General features: G+C 38.3%; 1 protein-coding gene across 3 annotated transcripts; it reads left to right on the top strand.

Moving 5' to 3' along the window:
- Window position 1: 1 nt before the first annotated feature.
- On the top strand, window positions 2-19,501 carry WARS1 (tryptophanyl-tRNA synthetase 1). Of its 3 annotated transcripts, none has more exons than XM_077180697.1 (12): window positions 2-75; window positions 805-827; window positions 3,427-3,641; window positions 4,722-4,929; window positions 8,268-8,376; window positions 9,212-9,331; window positions 9,727-9,909; window positions 10,564-10,664; window positions 11,869-11,981; window positions 13,042-13,215; window positions 16,740-16,880; window positions 19,044-19,501. In XM_077180697.1, exons 3-12 carry the CDS (start codon window positions 3,528-3,530, stop codon window positions 19,200-19,202), a joined length of 1,422 nt encoding a protein of 473 aa, XP_077036812.1. In that variant the 5' UTR covers window positions 2-75; window positions 805-827; window positions 3,427-3,527; the 3' UTR covers window positions 19,203-19,501. The 3 variants fall into 3 exon arrangements, with proteins under 3 accessions (XP_077036812.1, XP_077036810.1, XP_077036811.1); XM_077180695.1 differs by having other exon boundaries at window positions 16,713-16,880; XM_077180696.1 differs by lacking the exon at window positions 805-827 and having other exon boundaries at window positions 24-75; window positions 16,713-16,880.
- Window positions 19,502-19,580: the final 79 nt, after the last annotated feature.

Raw genomic sequence — 19,580 nt, 5'->3', positions numbered from 1 at the left:
TTGTGTTTCCCAGCCGGGAGTCGCACCGGCCGTGCCGGCTGGGGTGATGCAATGGTGGTGACGGAGGAGCGGCGGGTGAGGAGCACCGGGACGGGCCGGGATGGGATGAGCCGGCTCGGGCACGGGGATGGGCACCGGGATGGGCACTGCAGAGGGACCCTGGCGGGCGGGACAAGGGCTGGCTGGGTGGTCACTGCCGCCCCTGTGAGCGGTATGTGGAGTGTCTCTGCCGGGCACGTTTTCTCCTTCCCTTGAGGTGATGCACTCGAGGGCTTTTCCTCCGTTCCCTGCGGGGCCGCCTCGCCACAGGGTCAGGTGAAAGTGCCCTTCTCCCTGGGGAGGACAGCCCGCGTGTCCCGGTCACTGCAGAACGCATCGAAGGGCAGAGCTGGCCGGTGGCCGTGCCCGGGCGGGGCAGGAGCGCTGGAGACGCCAGGCTCAGGGAACACCGGGATGAGGAGTCACTGTGGGCAGTAATTCTGGGCGCAGCCCGTCCTTGCACGGGAGCTTTGCTCGTACACAGCCGCAGTACAGCCAAAATTCAGGTCGGGCTTTCTGCTGGTCACTCCTCATTCTTTGAATGGCCGTGTTATCTGTCATCTCGCGGAATCGTCTTGCAGTCTTTTATTGTAATTCTGTGCATAAATTGAAGTTTGCCATGACTGGGAAGGTAGGTCTGCTATAAAGGGCAGCCTCTGTTGGAGTGTCTCTCAAGGCCTGTTTCACATCACTTCTGTGTGGATGCCCGGTTCTTATTTTCTACCTACTTTAATTTTACTTTTTTTGTTTCGATTTTTTTTTCAGGAGGAAAAACAGTTTGCAGGAATGTAAGTGCTTTTAGACTTAGTCTCACATTCTTTCATTTGCTCATGAAAGCTTGTTCTGGTCTGTTATCTCTGAAAGGCGTAATGTACTTCCATGCAATGTTTGTTTTGTTAACTTAGTGTGAAACCCTGTTTTTTCATTCTCAGGTCTTTAAATTACCAAATCATACTGCAGACAGTGAAAATGATCATAAATCTGTGATGGTCAGCCAGTTGGAAAGGGAGGAAGATGCAGTAGTTTTCTGATACCTTTGCCAAGGATTATTTTTGAGCTTTGTCTCATAGCAATTTAATATTTTGGAATGGACACAGGAGCAGTACCCATCTTAAGTTGTCTGCATTTCATAGGTAGAAAAAGCACACATATCTTGGCTTTCAAGTTCACACTGGGTCATTCTAGACTCTGGTCCTAAATTTCCTAATAGTTCATTCTTCAATTCCCATCATTTATTTCCTTTCAGATCTGTTTGTCTATGGTATGTAATCTATCTGGGACTGTTAATTTTTATAATAACAATAAGAAAACAAAAAAAAAAATATCCTGATAAGTAGTAGAATATCCAGATTTTTTTTTTAATGGTTCACAATTGCATTAATGAATTTCAGAAGGTAAAGACCTGTGTTCCACATCACTTAATTCCTGGCTTGGATTCCACTAGGAAATAGGGGCAGTGCTGAGGTAAATAGAGATAACCTTTAGGCAACAGTCCATATGTTTTGCATTTTATAGTCACTATATCCTCGTGTCTTGTTGCACCACTACTTTTGTTACTTCTTAATGAAGATGCACCTTCATTTGAGATTCTCTTTTCAGCTTAAATCCATAATATTCCAGACATTTCCAGTCTGGTTTGCTGCTTTCAGGTATATGTGCCAAGTGTCAGCTGTCATTTTGGCCTTTCTGAATGGGGGCAATCCATCAGTAAGAGTGAACTGTAAGGAATTAAGTTAAAGCAACAAGTCACAATTTGTTCTATGCCAAAGAAAATTCTTATTTATACTTTTATTATATTTATATTATATTAATTATATTTATTATATTCTATTTCTTATTTATGCCTTTATTATTTTGTGAAATTTGAAGCCTGTAAATGTAAATGGCATGTTCCTACAGAAAGGGTATGTGTTAATCTTCATAAACATTTTCTAATATGAATTTATTCTATACTTTCTTTAACACTTAAAATATTCTCTGCTCATGAAGAAGGAGAAGAAGAAGGCAATATCCAAATAAAAATATGTAATTAAATTGCAGGAATGCATCAAAAGATTGTTTGATCTGCTATCTGCTTCAAATTACTTTTTTTTTTAGCCACGCTTTCGAACTGCAAAAAGTCAAGTTATAAGGGATCAAATTAGGTTAAAAGCTTAAGTATTATTTTGTAATCAAAGAATGGTAATCCAAGGGTTATTAGAGTAAACAAATTACATTAACAAGTGGATGTATCCACTGCTCTGTTACTTTCTCAGGGTATTCAGCTGAAGCTGAAATGTGGGAATACTGCAGCTGACTGACAAACAAAGCCTTAATGATAGGTGTGTTTTGGTAACCACCTGGTTACCAAGTCGACCTTCAAAGCTTGCTAGGCAGGTGAAAGCTTTTTACAGTAGCAGCTTAAATAAGCACTATGTACATATAGCCAAGGTTGTGATTAGACTGATTATTTTGTAAGAGGAAGGCTTTGAAATTCTGCTGAACAGCTAATGCAGCTGTTATATTAGTAAGTTTTGTTTTGCTTGGATTTTTTGCTTGTTTTAATTCTGGGAAAAGGGAGCCAAAGGAACATGTATTTTTGCCAACACTCAATCAGTCCCTGCTCCATGCTCTGCAGTGGATCAGGAATTTGCTAGGAGGTGTCTCCAGAGAGACCAGACCTTTGCAAGTCAGGAGTTTTTTGCATGGGCACAGCATGGCAGAGCGTGCTTGGGCAGACTGCTGTGTTCTCAGTCTCAGCCATCTCCTCATCCTAAACCATCTCCTGTTATTTTTCCTGCATAGCTCTGAGAAGCACAGGCAAATTTACAGCCTATTGCTGACCCAAGGATTCTTTGGAGAGCAACATTTCTCACCAATGATCAATGTGTTTTGTAACTTGTGGAGGAAAGCCATAAAGAAGATGACTAAGCTTTGCTTTTGTGTATCTTTCTTTGGGCAGAAGCACTCTGTTACAAATGCGAAGACAAAATTCCATGTTGTAGTTATGAAAGTCTCATCATCCAGAATTTGACAGGGTATCAATGCAGGAACATTAACTAATCAGGAATCAGATAGCCTCTACCAGTTGTTCTGAGATGCTTGGAATTGTATATACCTGTATTTGATTATTTCTCTTTTGCCAGGAATTTGACTTTGAAAAGGTGTTCTAGTGTTAAATACATAGACAACATGAACACTGATGTCTAAATTTACCTGGTACTCTTGTCAGTCTCTGTCCATTTTTGTGTGAAACTGAAGCATTACACAAACATTTTGTGTAATGTCTCCACATTCTAATATGAATAGAATGTGGTAGGGATCAGTATAGTTGTATTTTCTTATTCTGTTCACCTAATCTTGAAGACTTACACTAAAGAGTAAAACATACTACTGTTTGCCCTGCAGTTCTGTTTGTTGCTGCTGTTTTGAATCTCCAAGCCAAAGAGCCGGAAGAGGATAAATTCAGTTGAGCTGTACCTAAACAGATCTTTGTGCAGTCTGGCAAAATGGCTGACAGCCCCAACTGTGATTTGAAGTCTCTGAGTCCACTTCAGCTGTTTGAAAGAGTGACTGAACAAGGAGAGAAAGTCAGAGCACTGAAAGCAGGAAAAGCACCAAAGGTATTTGCATTTCACATTTTGAACCCTTTTTTTTTTCAGTTTAGGTATGTCTTTAAGTGCTGAACAATTTTATTGTTCTAAGATGTATTTTGCATTGTGATGAGAAAAACCCTTGTTAAAAGCTGTTTATGTCCATTCTGTGAACTTTGGCATGCCTGGAGCCAGGTAGTCACTGGCAAGACTGAAGTTTTTACTCTTGAAGTAAGAACAGAGTCCTAGGCTTAGAAGTCTGCTTCATCCAGTTGGCATACCATGTGACAGGATCCAAGGCATTTATTTCTCAAGTAAATTTATGTCACTTGCATTCTTCTCTGAATTTAGATGGTTCATGAAAATTTTTTCTCCAGGCATTATTGTAGACATTATCAAATATGTCTTCCTGTAACTGTACTGACAGTTCCTCCTTAATCTCCCTTAAATAATTTAGTAATTTGCCATTTATTTCAGGTTCCCTATTGTGTCATCACTATTTTGGCAAGGAGAGCTGAGTTTTAAAATGGGCTTTCTTAATGTGTTGCCAGTGGGAGAAAGCCTTGAAAACTGGGAGTCAAATAAAATGTTGTTCTATTTATTGCTTGCATGAGATTTTACAGTAGCTTTATATTAGAGAGGTCATAACCATAACTTCTTGTTCTAGTGTTCTTCCAGTCTGTCAATTAATTGTAATGAATAAATTGTTTTAAGGTGAGCCACTAAAAGTGTTGTAAAGTAAATTAGATAATAATTTATATTTTATTTTTATACCTTTAGAAATTTATGGTAAAAGTGCTAAGCTTGTTATACCTCTGAAAGGCAAGCAAGCATTTTTTTTCCTAGGCAGAAATTGAAAAGCAAGACAGAGGTGCTTTAAATGTCTTGGCAATGGTGATGATTTATATTCTAATGAATAAGTATTTGCTTTTCTTCTACACTTGACATTGATACTGAAAGCATTTAAATAAAACAGAGTTTAGGGTTTATTAATGATGCAATTCAGATCAAAGCATGGATGTGGGATTTTGAAAGGTTGGGACATTAATGTAACTTTCTATTTTAAGTATATTAAGGCAAACAGTTGTTTGGGTTTTTTCCTTTATTCAGGATGAAATTGATGCAGCAGTGAGGATGCTCTTATCATTAAAACTGTCATATAAAACAACAACAGGACAAGATTATCAGGCAGGCTTGCCTCCAAAAGATCTTGTATTAATAAACAATGGTACAACTAAAGAAGAGGATGAGGATTTAGTGGATCCCTGGAATGTGCAGACATCAAATGCTAAAGGCGTGGATTATGACAAGCTCATAGGTATAACTCTTCCTTCACTGCTACTAAGGAATTTTTGTAAAGTGATCCTAATGACCACAGAAACAGCAAGGCATCATAACAAATCCAGATCAAAACATCATAGGTAACATTTAATTTATGTCTAATCTTAGCATTTCCATGTCTAAAGAATTTGCTGTAAGAGATGAAAATGTCCCAGGTGGAGATTTCCTATGAAAGATTTAAAGACTTGGCAAGGAACCTTTAAGTTCAAAATCCAAGTTTTACTGTGGTTTGTTTTTTGGTCTGAGGGCTGTTATTAGAAATTACACTAATGTAGGCACTGTGACTGAGTATTCAGTGACTGGAATGCAGAAGAGCTTTTTCAGCAGCCTGAAGGATTCTTCCTACCCACTCCTCACATCACTTATAGATTAGAGAGGGCAGGAATGATCCAAAACTAATGCAGAAATCTGTTAAGTCTAGTGATTTCTTCAGAAGGCACACTTACAGGCAGCCAAGTGCTGGCTGGAGTGAAGGAGTTGCAGCTCATTCAAAAACATGCAGTGTAATGGAAAATGTTTCAGATGGGGTTATTACAAAACTTGCAAAATTTTGTAGTTTAAGAAACAGGTCTAGGTAATTTCCTTATTGGTTTTACAGTTTACTGTTTTAATAACTTTTTTGAGTCTAGCATAGAAACTTCTATAATGAAATATTCATTAATTTCTCTATTTTTCCCTTTTTTTTAATTATTGTCAATCTTCAATTCATGTTTAGTACCTCAGTTGTACATTGCTGAGGTCTGCTTAGTAGTTTTCCTCACAGTAGAGCATACACCCTTATGTTGCAGTAATTGTATCTGCTTTGGGGACAATTGCTTGTGTCAGCATTATTTTAATTCTTTGTGATGTTACTGAGAGATTGTGTCAAATGTATGCACACATTGGCTGAGTCTGCAGGAAGTAACAGGAGAAAGGCAAATGAGAAAGGGAGAAGTGTGCAAAGAAAAATATAGGTCAGTGTGAGAGAAGGAAAAAAATATATTTTTTAGAATCTGGAAGTGGAAAAGATCTCTCATAATCTTGTTACTTGCATAAGCGTTACAGAGAAGGGATTTGGGTTTTTTCTTGGAAGGGAGGGGTCCTCAGCATTTTAGAAAAGGAAGAATTGCACAATTGTGATGGCACAATCTCAGGATCTTCCTAAAAACTATTTACCATAAATCAGTTCATGCCCTTTTTTTCCTGTAACTGTGTACATAAGACCTTTCATCTTCCTCAGAGTGTGGGTTAACCTAAAAGGTTTTTACTTCTTTACACTACTCTCAGATTAGTGAATTTGATAAATGAGTCGTTCTGCTTGTTCTAAGTGCTGTGTTGGAAACGTTTCAAAGAATGCTAGCCTAGCCACTTCAGGATGTGAAGCAGTAGCTGGTTGGTATTGATAAGCTTCCTTCTTTTCCTTCCCTCTTTAAAAATAACAATTAAAGGTGTTGTTACATTGGATAGCTCCTACCCTAAGGGACATTTTTGTGCCACCTCTATTCTGTTACTAGTGGAACCTGAGAAAGTTGCCACTGTGCTTATGTTTAATCAAACACAGAATAAATGAAAGCAGTGTGTGAATTGAATGAGGTCTTCTTCTCAAATGCTTGTCCTTGATGTGCATTTAAGTGTATGGTAGCACAACAAAACAGCCTGAAGATATTCTGGGAAGAAGATTCTGTCAGCTAAGTGCTAGATACGAACATCCCTAGATATTTAATGATTGGGAATGATTTCCAGGATTATTTGCTTCAGCACATGCCCACAGGTTGAGGTGAGGTGGACTGGCCTGTCCACCTCAATTCCACAATTCCTTCTTCTAGCCCTTCTTTAAGGTAGGATTGGCATTTGCATTCTTCCAGCCTCCAGGAGCCTCTCCCTGTTGTCATGGCTGTTGAGAGATTATTGAGACTGGCCTGGTCACCAGAGTTACTGTGTGACAAATATTAGGGTATACATTTATCTATGTAGTTATAACAGGGCAGTGGCAAAGAGGGAAAGTACACAATGAATTTTCAACAAATGCAAATATGCTTTTGAGAATGGCAGTTCTCAGGATTTCTGCACATGAGTTGAAAGCTGTATTTTGGTAAAAGCTAGAACACCAGAGATGAAAAGCACATTAGGAATTTTTTTAAAGCTTGTTTAGGAGCAGAGACTTTGTCAGAAGCTGTTTAGAAAGGCAGATTCTTTGTGAGCAGATAGCCTAAGATATTCTGAACATTCAAGTAAGTGGAAATAGGTAGGAAAAAATTATCTGTTTTTTAACAGAAAAGGTGAACATGGGTAAAGAAAATGGAGTTGTGCAGCCTGTGGATGTTTAATAAAGATTTTTAGGCATTTCCAGTGAAGTGTTCTATACCCCAGAGAGCTTTTCTAATCACTTTCTATGACAGTACACAAATATTTCTAGGGTAGCCAATCCCAGTTAATCCAGGGCATTTTCATGTTTGCTGTTGATGTCAGATTAGCCTCTTACCAGTTGCTGTTGATGTGCTGAATCATTTTCATGCTCATTTGATCTCTTTTTGGCATTCATTCAGATTACCATTTGCCATTTTGTGATGCATTTTGCATTTTATTAGTGCAATGCTGAAGAATTCTAATGTTGAATAGAGCAGAATAGTAGAAAGCAGTAGATTCTTACACAGATTTTTTCAAACAAATTTAAATTATAGAGCATTGGCCTGATTATTAGGATCCCAGAATTACTGGGAATAGGGAAAATACTGCTTTTTACTCTATCACAGCCTTTCCCAAACCACCAAGTCATAAGACTTACTGATTGCCATGAAGAGCATTATGCATTTCCTTTTCAAGCCTCTTGAGGGGAGCAGTGTCTGTAATCATATACATATTAAAGAATAATTAAGTTTGCAGAAGACTGTTTGGGGTTGGTGATGCCGTTTGAAAGCAAAAGTTGTTGTCCGACAGCAGAAAATTTAGACATCAAAAGAGAAACTTTCTGAGCCTCTTGGGCAGTTTTATTGTATGACTTAGGCCAAGTTGGTGATCTGAATGTGTTCCTTATGTTTTGCTTGGAATAGCAATCCTTGGAATATCAATGCTACTGCTGTAAGGAGGCTGCAATTACAGTAATTTGTGGATGGAAAAATACTGCATGTTGTGAGTGAGTTGAGCCTCCTAGCATAGAGATAATACTGGAGGTGACTGCTGGGTCTTCAGGCAAGAATCAGGAAAATTGACTTAGACTTTTTGACTTGAAGATGTCTTTTTTAATCTAACCTGCATTGGTATGTTCTTGGTATTCCAAGATCTGGTTGTAGCTATGCTGTGCTTATTTTAATTTTTTTTAACATTTTATGATTATAGTTCGGTTTGGCAGCAGTAAAATTGACACAGATCTGATAAATCGAATAGAAAGAGCCATTGGGCAAAAACCTCACCACTTTCTACGGAGAGGAATCTTTTTTTCCCACAGGTGAGTTTTTCTTTTATTAAACTTCAAAAGGTCCTGTTGGGCAGACTTCCTGCAAGAATTATTGGGAGAAGCCTGTAATTAACAAAAACCATGTGCTTTTATGCCAAGGCAAACCAACTGTGCCATTTGAAATTAGCAACTATTGCAGATTTCCCCTGGCAACAGTTGAAACTCTTGATTGCGTGGGTTTGTGATGTGTCCTCAGGAACCCCAAACTGAAGAAATGTGCTCAGAGTGCAGGCTCATTTTATCTCTGTGTCAGCAGCCAGAGGCAGTGGCCTGGCAGAGAGCTCCAGGTGCCAGTGGTGATTTCAGCAGGGCTCCCATGCATCTGTTTGTGGTACAGAAAAGGCTCAGGAAATTATCCTTAGCGTGAGCCTGCCAGTGACCTTCACAGTTTAATGTTAGCACACAGGGGCTTTTGGGCTGTGGCACCAGCAGGTTTCACACAAGGGCCTGAGCATGACTGAGGGCATGACCTCCACCAGAGGTCAGCTAAGCTGCTTGGTTGAACCTGTTTGAGAACCAATCCCTGGCTGTTTTGCTAGGCTCTAGAGATTATTATACAGTGAAGTAATTTTAGAAGCTGCACAATTTCAACATTAAATTTTCACTTGTGATTTAATTTTTCTTTGAGTTTTTTTCCCCCATGAATACTGGAGGAGACCATGCTTTTCTTAAACAAGAACTTTCTTATTTCTAGGACTTTAACATACTGTAATTTATTTATAAATACTTTTGGCTTTAAAAACACTCCAATTTTGAATAAAGGTGTTTTACTGTAGATGTTTCTTGCTAAAGAGTTGTATCTTGTTTTCTCTGTTTTTTTTTCTAGAGATATGGACCAAGTACTTGATGCTTATGAAAACAAGAAGCCCTTTTACCTTTATACAGGCAGAGGGCCATCCTCTCAGGCAATGCATGTTGGTCATCTCATCCCATTTTTGTTCACAAAGTAAGCTGTTTCTACCAGTTGTATTAATCAAAGCATTTTTTCCAAAAGAAACATTGAACATGGCTTGTGAAACTGCCAGAATGATATGTTACAAGGAGATCTGATTATATGAAGTTAATATTATGAATTTAATTCAGTCTTACCTTTTCACTGAAATGATCACAGTCCCTGTATCACCATAAAGTCCTTTTCCTTGCTCTCTTAGCCATGTGGCACTCCTTAGAATTTCTACTGTCACTAAAAACCAGCTCTTCACATAAATATAACTGCATTTGCATACAAAGAAAAGAGCATACCTCTCCATGTACTGTTTAAATATATAAAAATATTTTAGCTGCATGATTTACATCTTCATTTTAACTTAATTTGGGATAAAACATATCTGCTTCTATTAGGTGGCTTCAAGAAGTATTTGATGTTCCCTTGGTAATACAGCTAACTGATGATGAGAAATACCTCTGGAAGGACATGACAATTGAGAAGGCATATGAGTATGCTAGAGAAAATGCAAAAGACATCATTGCATGTGGTTTTGACGTCAATAAAACCTTTATATTTTCGGATTTAGACTATTTAGGGTAAGTAGGAATTTCTTTCAAGCATTGTAGTGAAAAAAGTGTCTATATTTTCCCTCTAACTTTGACTACACTTATAAGTGTGTCTAAATTTGAAAGCTTCAGGACAAATTTTGTAATACTTGAAATGGAAACATACTATTTTTTCTGCTGTCTAACCTTCTATATATATTATTGTCATTCTCCTGTATAACATGAACAAATACTTACTTGTGTGTGCCATGTGTAAATTATGAAAAGTACATTAAACCATCTGATATGTAAAAATACCTAAACTACCAAGAAACTTCCTGACTGATTTGCTTAAGAAGGTATCAAAATCTCTCAGATGTGTTTACACTTTATTGACTTTAACAGAAGGCATTGCAGCAACTTGTTTTGGTCAATTATTTTAATAATACAGCATTGGGTGAAGTTTAAAGAAGAATGTTTGTAGTAATTATTGGAGGAAGGGAAGAATAAATTAAACTTTCAAGGCATAAAATTCCTGTTTGTAAATGATTCTCTAATTATCATCTCAATGGGCCACAAAAAGTCTGAAACTGTGAGACTTAATCCTGCAGGTTTTTTTATGTTCTCAGCTTTTGCAGTCAAAGTTTCTACATACACTCTCCTCCTCTTCTCATTTTATTTTTCCACTTTTTTTTTTTCTCACAGGACAAGTGCTGGATTCTACAAAAACATTGTCAAAGTTCAGAAGCATGTCACCTTTAACCAAGTGAAAGGAATCTTTGGCTTTACAGACAGTGATTGCATTGGTAGGAAATTGTACTAGTTACAAGAAACAGTGCTTGCTTTCACTTTCAATTGAGCTATTTTAAATAAGAGTTTAAAGAGATTAGTGTGCCACTCATGAAACAGGCAGAAAAAGCCAGAGGATTATGTTTCTAGGGAGATTCTGATGTTATTGTTGTTCCTTCAGAATAGAACATACTTTACAATGAAATTTCTAGCATAACTTCTACCTTTTTGACTTTAGTAAAAGCAAAGTACAAAACACGAATGTTAAGGAGTCCAAAACAGAGAACGACTTTTTCTTTTATTTTCTTTTTTATTCTTTTGTTACAGTGATTGGAGCTGTAGGCAATCTTACCCCCTAGAAAGTTCTATGCCAAATTTGTAAAGAAACATGTCAGAAAAGGTTGCATTAGTACACATAGGCATTTACATATATGAAAAAATTGGGTGCTGAAAGCCTAAATTATCAAGTCTCCCATTTACTTCACTGCAATTGCAGTTTCTGTTACATGGCCAAGAGAAAAGATTCTGTATAAAAATGACATTAAATCCTGAATGTTTCTGAGCATTATCATCATTCTTCATCCAGCAATTAGGCCAGTGACAACTTTCAGCCTTCACTGTAACCAAGGAACAGGTTTCCACTTGTTTTAGCAGTGCTCTGATAAAAGATGGTATTGTGATTATGACTTGATCACATGTGTGTAAAAGTCACCACTTGCTGTTTGTTCTGATAGGATTTTGATAAGCTCCAGGTTGGCCACACTGGGATTAAGCCCTGTATAAAAAAGAAAACTGGGCATATCTGAGATGCTCCATGAGTACACAGTGATTATAGCAGTGATTTAAGATCTTAGAGGGAAGCTTATGTGATGACTGTAGCAATTCTCTCACAAAGTGAAAAAAAATATAAAGCTTAGTCAATTCTGTTTCTGAAAAGGGCAGATAGTTCAATGATCAAGAGAGTATGCAGTCATGAACTTTTGCTGAAGTCAATGTGGTCACAGCTTGCCTTTTGTATGTCAATTGAAGGTTTGTTGACATTGCAGAAGGTAAAGGTGAAAAGGTTTTCTCAGATAAGGCAGCAGAGCTTGATAAAGATAGAGCTTGGTCTTCAGCTGAGTATTTGGATAATTCACTTGTGCATTTTACATTCTGCAAAAAATTCTCTCTATTTATCACTGCTTCTGTTGATTGCTTAGCTTTTCCAAACATGTTTTTTAGGTAAGATCAGCTTTCCTGCTATCCAAGCTGCTCCATCCTTCAGTTCATCATTTCCACAGATATTCAATGGCAAAGAGAATATTCAGTGTCTTATCCCATGTGCTATTGACCAGGTAAGAAAATCATATTGCTTAACTTGGTTTTCATGGATTTGGTTTTGTATTGTTCCATTCAGGCCTCGTGGTGGTGTCTCAAGGCATCTGTAAAACATTCCTGCAGGCACCTTTCTGGGGTAGAAACCGAAAGACCTAAAAGATGAAAAGATGAAGGCTTAACCCAACAATCATGTATTCATCCAGTCTTGGATCTCTCTTGATCTCAGCTCCATTCACACTGAGCTGACATCTAGGAAAGCAAGGACTGTAACATCTATGCAAAAGCACACTGACATGGGGGTAGGAAGAAACTTTTGGCCATCTCCATGGTAACTTGGACAAGATGGAATGAGCTGAACTTGCAGCGCAAGAGTTTTCTGTTGAGCCATGGGGAAAAACCCTCTCTAAGTAAGAATAAAGAAGCACTGAAATAGTTTGCCAGAAAGGCTGCAGAATCTTAACAATTCAGATTTAGAGAACTGAAAGAACATCAGATTCAAATGAGAGTAATAGGGTCTTGTATTTAAATAAGTGGTATTTCTAGGAATCACATCCTGCACTGTCTGAATCTTTAGCTGTTTTAGTCACAGGGACAGACACTGGAAGATGATGTAATCAAATTAATCAGCCACAATACTATGAAGTAAAATTTCACTTTGGTTTAAGTCACATCATCAGCACAGCACTGCCAGCTTGCTTGCTGATTTAGTTCAGATTCTCTGCTGGTTGTTAAAATGCTTTAGGTGAAAGCTTTCATCTCAGGCTGCATCCATCTCCAGGCATATTAAGCATAGTTTTAGCAACTATTTGAATTAATGTAAAATTTTGTAAATATGCCTATTATTTAAGGGAATCAGAGTGTACAACACTATGGAAAAGGAAAAAAATGGGGATGTTGTTTGTTGGTGTTCTGAATGAACTGGATTGAAAGTAGGTTCTGGAATATTTCATGGTTTGCTTTTTTCAGTTTATGGTTTTTTGACATCACTTCTTATGGGATGAATGAGTCAGCATCAATCAGAATTGATTTCAAACCACATTTTTCAGCTTTATTCTGTGCTTTTATTGGTTGTTTTAGGATCCTTATTTTAGAATGACCCGTGATGTAGCACCAAGAATTGGACAGCCTAAACCAGCCTTACTCCACTCAGTCTTCTTCCCAGCCCTACAAGGAGCACAGACCAAAATGAGTGCTAGTGACCCAAACTCCTCCATCTTCCTCACTGATACACCCAAGCAAATCAAGACAAAGGTAAGGACCTGTGAAACCTGATAGGGTGAAGCTTTGCAACAAAAAGGAGAGGTCATAGAATCCGAGTCATTTGTGTCATTAAGGAAAGAGCCTTAAGATCATAGATTTCAACCATAAACCTATCCCTGCCAAGTCCACCACTGAGCCATGTCTGTAGGTACCATATTGGTAGAATAATCTCCAGCTTCATCAGGAAGTGATGCAGAGGTTGGCCCACGCTCCTCCTGATGCTCCTTTGAGTCCCCCTCAGCTGTCTGGCACTACCTGCAGAGGTCCTTCTGGTTACAATGAGAGTTTTTAGTGTTTTCCTTAAACATGTGTGAATCAGGTGAAATCCATACATTTCATGGCAAAGCATCTTCAGAAATTGACTGAGTTATGCAAATTTAGCTAAACTATCAAATACAATCTTTTGCCTTACCAGCTAGTCTGACAGTACAAATATTAGCTGGGATAGTATACAAAACGTGTTGGTTTTCCTGATACCTGCAGAGCAGTGGTGGAAGAATAAGAGCTGTGGAGGCTCATGCTCTTAAAATAAATCTTATGTTGCCATAGTTTTGAAATCTGACAGGCCATGATGTAAACCTAATACACAGCTCTTTCTCTTGACTGCCTCTCCTTGTTGGGAGCACCAAACATTGCATGGTGTTCGTTACAGCACAGGTCAGACCTTTCCTGCTGCTTGAGAATCTGTTGCTGCCAATTCACAAAGAAATCTGCTCACTCCAATTTCCAAACAAACATTATGCTGAATTTGAACTCAGAAGGGGTATTTTCTTCTGAGTATGTTCCTAGTTTGTTTCTAAGCTCAAAGGAAGATTGCTTTTATCTGGTGTCAGATGATGTAGTTTTGCAAAAGTTCACCTCTGTTGTGGTATTTAAAGAAAATTAAAATCAGTCCTTGGGAAGGAATTTGAAGGCATGAAACCAGGCATTAAATAAATGTCAAAACAAGAAGAAAACATGCTAATGTTGTTTCTGTTGGGCAGGCTCGGATTAATTCTCTTTGACAGCCACCCCAAAATGCTTCATTCTCTTTTGTAGAAACTGATTAAGCAGTGCTGTTTTGAAGAATTGGAATTCTTCATGTGTTTGCATTATAATAATTCCAGTTAACTTGCACAGTTACAGAGCTGCTTTAAAAAAAAAGTTGTAATTTCAGAATAGAGAATACATGGTTAATGGTAGTATTGGTAACGTTCTGTGTTTTTTTCCTGGCAAGTAACATGTGATCTGCAATGAGATCCACGTTCATAAGTCCTAATTCTACTGTCTTTAAACTACTTGAAAAAATAAAAAAAATAATTCTAGTACTTGGAATAGAAAAGACATAAAGAAGAATCTGAACCTGATGTAAAGTGTTGAGTAATGGAGGACTAGCTGAGATTTATTTCAGCTTCTGAAGCCCATCAGAAACAAGTCTTTATGGAAATACAGCTTGAGAGAAAGACCAAATACTGTTATAGCAAATAAATAAAAAAAAAATTAGCAAAGGTGACTTCTGGTCATGAATGAAGGTTAAAAAGAAAATGCTATGCTGGATAAAAAAAATTACTGCTTACAGCATTTTTCAAATTATTGGTGCATTGCTAATTAATCAGGTTCAAAACTTATAGAAGATAAAAATTACTATGTATAGGGAATGGCTAAAAGAATTCTGAATAATCTAATGAGATGAGTGACAGTTTGTTTTCCTCTAAAGTGTTATTTAGATTTTATGTCTACAGACATATTAAGGGATTCAGAGAAATTCAGGGGGAAAAAGATCAGTGCATCACTAGGGATGGGTCACTGAAACCCTCAGTTAATTAGTAAATACCAGAATATGTAAAAAAATGAATTTGAGATTAGGAAAGGAATCATTGTGTGTTTCAACAAAAAAATGCTTTCACCTGGCGTGTTGTATTTAATCCTTCTCTGTTTAGGAAGAACACAAACTGAAGAGATAAGGGGCATAGAAAAAATTTCATACAGGCTTGCAAAATCTAGTAATGAGGAAGGTCAGTGCAGAAGAGTATTTAAAAACTGCATTTTACAGATGCTGAGACAGCTATTCAGGCTGCCCTACAATATAAGAATAGATGTGTGTGGCAGATGGCAGTTCATTGCCTTAAAATATTCATCAGTGCCTGATTTCTGATTGTAGTTCTTTGCCACAAGACTTCATCTGTAACTTGGTGGTTGGAGAGATTCAAAAAAGCACTAGACAGTCTATACAGATAATAGGAATGTTCATAAATTGTAAATATATAACAGCTCCTAGATACCAGAACTAAAAAAAAAACCCTACTTCATATGCAAATGTGTCTCTTGGCAGGTTGATAACAGTATCTCAAAAGATACAAGAGCGAAATGAAAGCTCAGCATATGGTTAAGAAATATTTTTTTCCTCCTCTTAGCAATTTATTTTCTTTAAATTTGTAGGAAGATTAGCATCCTCAGAGAGTTCTACATATGTATAAATGCTCAAAATAGGCCAGTGGCTTCTGAATTTATTGGGAATGGGATTAGCAATGACATCTGTTAGTAGTGCTGTTCATCTGCCTATAGGAAACTATGCTTAAAAAGAGGGAGGCTGTCAGCAAATACTCCATTTTTAGACTGAACAATTGGGCATTGGTCTGATTTTAAGCATTCTAGACAGACTTTTGTAATGTTTTTAACTTTGCTTTCTCTTGTTTTTCTTTTCCACAAAAAGGGATAAGGTTATCTCTAGGATTTCTGCAGGATTTTCCATACCTTCTTCATCTCTTCCAAAATTAATTTCTTGATAAAGTAAATATCCTGATTTTTGCTACATGAAGTACATTTTCTGTAAGCACAAATTCTATCCAACAGCTTCAGCAAAAGGGACTTAAAACCTTTTTGACTGAGTCTTGGGTAGATTGTTTTTAATTTTCATTTATTTTTATTATGCAGTCTGAGGAGTATGTGTATAGCCATTTTTCCCTGCTGGGTTCCTTTTTTCAGTCCTGAGGCCCTGCTTTAACTTGTCCCACTCATTCCTCAGCTAATCCTTGGTAAAGAATTTGGAGAATCATGACACATCTCTGTTTGCAATGAAGTAATCCTGATTGTGGTGAGAATTACAGCAGGAGCTCCTGGTGCTGTTTCAGATGAACAAGCTCCTGGTGCTGTTTCAGATGAACAAGCTCCTGGTGCTGTTTCAGTTGAACAAGCTCCTGGTGCTGTTTCAGATGAACAAGCTCCTGGTGCTGTTTCAGTTGAACAAGCTCCTGGTGCTGTTTCAGTTGAACAAGCTCCTGGTGCTGTTTCAGTTGAACAAGCTCCTGGTGCTGTTTCAGATGAACAAGCTCCTGGTGCTGTTTCAGATGAACAAGCTCCTGGTGCTGTTTCAGTTGAACAAGCTCCTGGTGCTGTTTCAGATGAACAAGCTCCTGGTGCTGTTTCAGATGAACAAGCTCCTGGTGCTGTTTCAGATGAACAAGCTCCTGGTGCTGTTTCAGTTGAACCAGCTCCTGGTGCTGTTTCAGATTAACAAGCTCCTGGTGCTGTTTCAGATTAACAAGCACGCCTTCTCGGGAGGCAGGGACACCATTGAGGAGCACAGGAAGTACGGAGGCAACTGTGACGTTGATGTGTCCTTTATGTACCTGACTTTCTTCCTGGAAGATGATGACAGGCTCGAGCAGCTGAAGCAGGTGAGTAACCAAACTGCAGACAGGGTTATTCATTTCCTGCTCTGAGGACAAAGCTGTGCCTCAGCCCTCCACAGAGCTGTAGCTCAGTCCTCCTGAGGACCTTCTCCAGGAAGGTAATTTTGGTGTTATTCTCATGCTCTCCATCCCTTTCAAGTTTCAGTATTAGTATCTCACTTTTTATTTCTTTGCAGTGTGTTCTTTCTCACAGGCCAATCTTTTAAATCTCCTTTAAAACAAAAAATCCCCAGTGTTTTCACAGGAATCTCCCACACTCTGTAGGACAATATCTTCCCTACCTTTCAAATGAGGTCACCTTGGGATTAGTGTTGTTTTAATTGTATAATACACTCTGCCTGTTCCTTATTGTAAAGTACCCAAACATTCTGCAAAACTACAAAAGCTCATGTCTAAAGCTTGCTGGTTTTTGGTTTTTTATCATCATCACAAGAAATTTAATAGCTCTGAGGAACTGATTCATTGATCTCAGGCAAAAACTGCTTCATATATGTGCTTTTTCTTTATCCTATCTGGCAGACTTCTGTCCCCAGGGCTGGTAGCAAGCCACTTCCCTTCTTTTCCTCACCAATACTAGGTGGTGTGTTTTCTCTGGAAGGCAAGAGCTGCAGTAGATAACACCCATGTCACATTGGTTTATCAGCTTTCTCCTGCTGGGAACAGCTGCAAGAAAATCAAGAGCTGCAGATTCTTCTCCAGCCCTCTACTCCTTCCCACACAAGAGCAGGGTTGGATAGCTACTCTTTTCTGTGCTGTTGTAAATTCCTTATGGAAACCTGAAGCACATTTGACTTAAAGAGATTTTTTTCGTTGATCTCCAACCACTGCAAGAGTGTCAGCCTGATTGTGCTGCAGAGCACAAAGCCTGGCCCACAGCTTGCAGCAACACTGCAGTGGTGCCTCAGAACCTGGGTAGAAAATATGAACTTGCCCACTGTAGCAGCATCAGTGCAGCTGCTTCACCTCTAGCACCAGAGGACACTTCCAGAGAAAGTAACATTGGTGTTTTTATAATAAACTAACAAGTGAAAAAATAACAGAATTCACAGAAGGACTAGGTTGGAATAGACCTTAAAGATCATCGAGTCCAACCCAGCCCTAACACCTCAGCTAAACCATGGCACCAAGTGCCACATCCAGTCTGTTCTTAAACACATCCAGGGATGGTGACTCCACCACCTCCCTGGGCAGAGCATTCCAGAACTTTATCACCCTTTCTGTAAAAAACTTCTTCCTAATATCCAACCTATATTTCCCTTGATGCTGCTTGAGACTGTTCTGTCAGTGCTGCCTGGTGATAGAGACCAGCCCCCACCTGACTACAGCCACCTTTCAGGAAGTTGCAGAGAGTGATAAGGTCACCTCTGAGTCTCTTTTTCTCCAGGCTAAACACCCCCATACAGACCTCAAACATACAGACCTCAAACCACACCCTGAAATTACAATTTCACTTGTTCTTGTTAATGTATTTTACTCTTGCTGAGTGAACATCAGCAGCATTTAGACCTTGAGCAGGTGTTACAAATGGCTTGATGATGAGGGGAGGTAATCATATTTATTGTAATTTCAATTATAGCTGAACTGTCCCAGCCATGGTTGCTAAATGTGGCTGAACCAGCAAACTTGGCCTGTGCTTCTAAGCTAAAGCATTTCAGTATTGAGCAATGGAATGGAGTACCAGCTGTGAATATGACTACAGTGTGAACATAGATTCTGAGTGTCTTTGCTATAAGAAGGATATTTATTTTAATCACATCTAGTCTCTTACCAAGTGCAATGAGAGAAAAATATGAGAATTTGTACCTGTTACTGAAAAAAAAAAAAGGCTTAAACTGTTAATTTGAACTGGGATTCTGGGGAGGAAAATTGCAGTTTCCTGCAAGTAATAACAGGATTTCCTAGTTACACTAGTGAATGTAGTTTACTCAGTCCTTATAATAACTTGTCACATACAAAGTTTGCCAACTATGTTAATGTTTTAACAGGCAACAAGCAACTCTGCAAGTTGCATTTTCAGAGTGATACCAGATAATCTTCTAAGGCATGTACTTACTTTTAAGTAATCCAAATCTGTCTTTTAAAGAAATACTGATCACTGAGTCTTTTTGTAAATGGCACCATGTTCAGCAACCAGCACTTTCTTGACAGGCCTACACCAGTGGGGAGCTGCTCACGGGGGAGCTGAAGAAGGTACTTATTGAAACAATGCAGCCCTTGGTAGCAGCTCATCAAGAGAGAAGGAAGCAGGTCACAGATGAAATTGTGAAGCAGTTCATGACTCCAAGGAAGCTGGCTTTTGAATTTTGAAGAAATGTATATGTAACTTAGCACTTCATAATCCACAGCCAAGTAATTGTTGTCTTCTGTTGCGTGTCATCACTCCCTAGTTATGTACAGCCTGTAATCGGTGCTTTATCAATAATGAGTAAATTATCATGAACAGCAGAGTACAGAAAAAGTTTCAAATAGGACTTGGATCTATTTAAAATCAGAATATGCAAGACAGAATTGATCCCTCTTGCAGAAAAGCATGTATGTCAGCCCAACATTGTATTTTAATGTATTTCATGTTGAAAATATAAATAAAATTTCCATTTGATGATAAAGGCTAACTTGGAAATTGCTTTAAATATATTGATACGAGGTCATATCTCAAAGTAATAAATAATAGCTCCATTTTCTTTT

This window comes from Agelaius phoeniceus, chromosome 6, assembly GCF_051311805.1.
Source record: "Agelaius phoeniceus isolate bAgePho1 chromosome 6, bAgePho1.hap1, whole genome shotgun sequence".
NCBI classification, from domain to species: Eukaryota; Metazoa; Chordata; class Aves; order Passeriformes; family Icteridae; genus Agelaius; species Agelaius phoeniceus.
Note: the sequence above shows the minus strand (reverse complement) of the source record. Positions and strands in the feature narration are given on the sequence as shown.

Bases quoted from the DNA above. Each gene is read 5' to 3' on its own strand.
- WARS1 (XM_077180695.1), top strand. From the start codon at position 3,528: ATGGCTGACAGCCCCAACTGTGATTTGAAGTCTCTGAGTCCACTTCAG. The intron at 13,216-16,712 runs GTAAGGACCTGT...GTGCTGTTTCAG, and splicing joins CCAAGCAAATCAAGACAAAG to ATTAACAAGCTCCTGGTGCT. The intron at 16,881-19,043 runs GTGAGTAACCAA...CTTTCTTGACAG, and splicing joins GGCTCGAGCAGCTGAAGCAG to GCCTACACCAGTGGGGAGCT.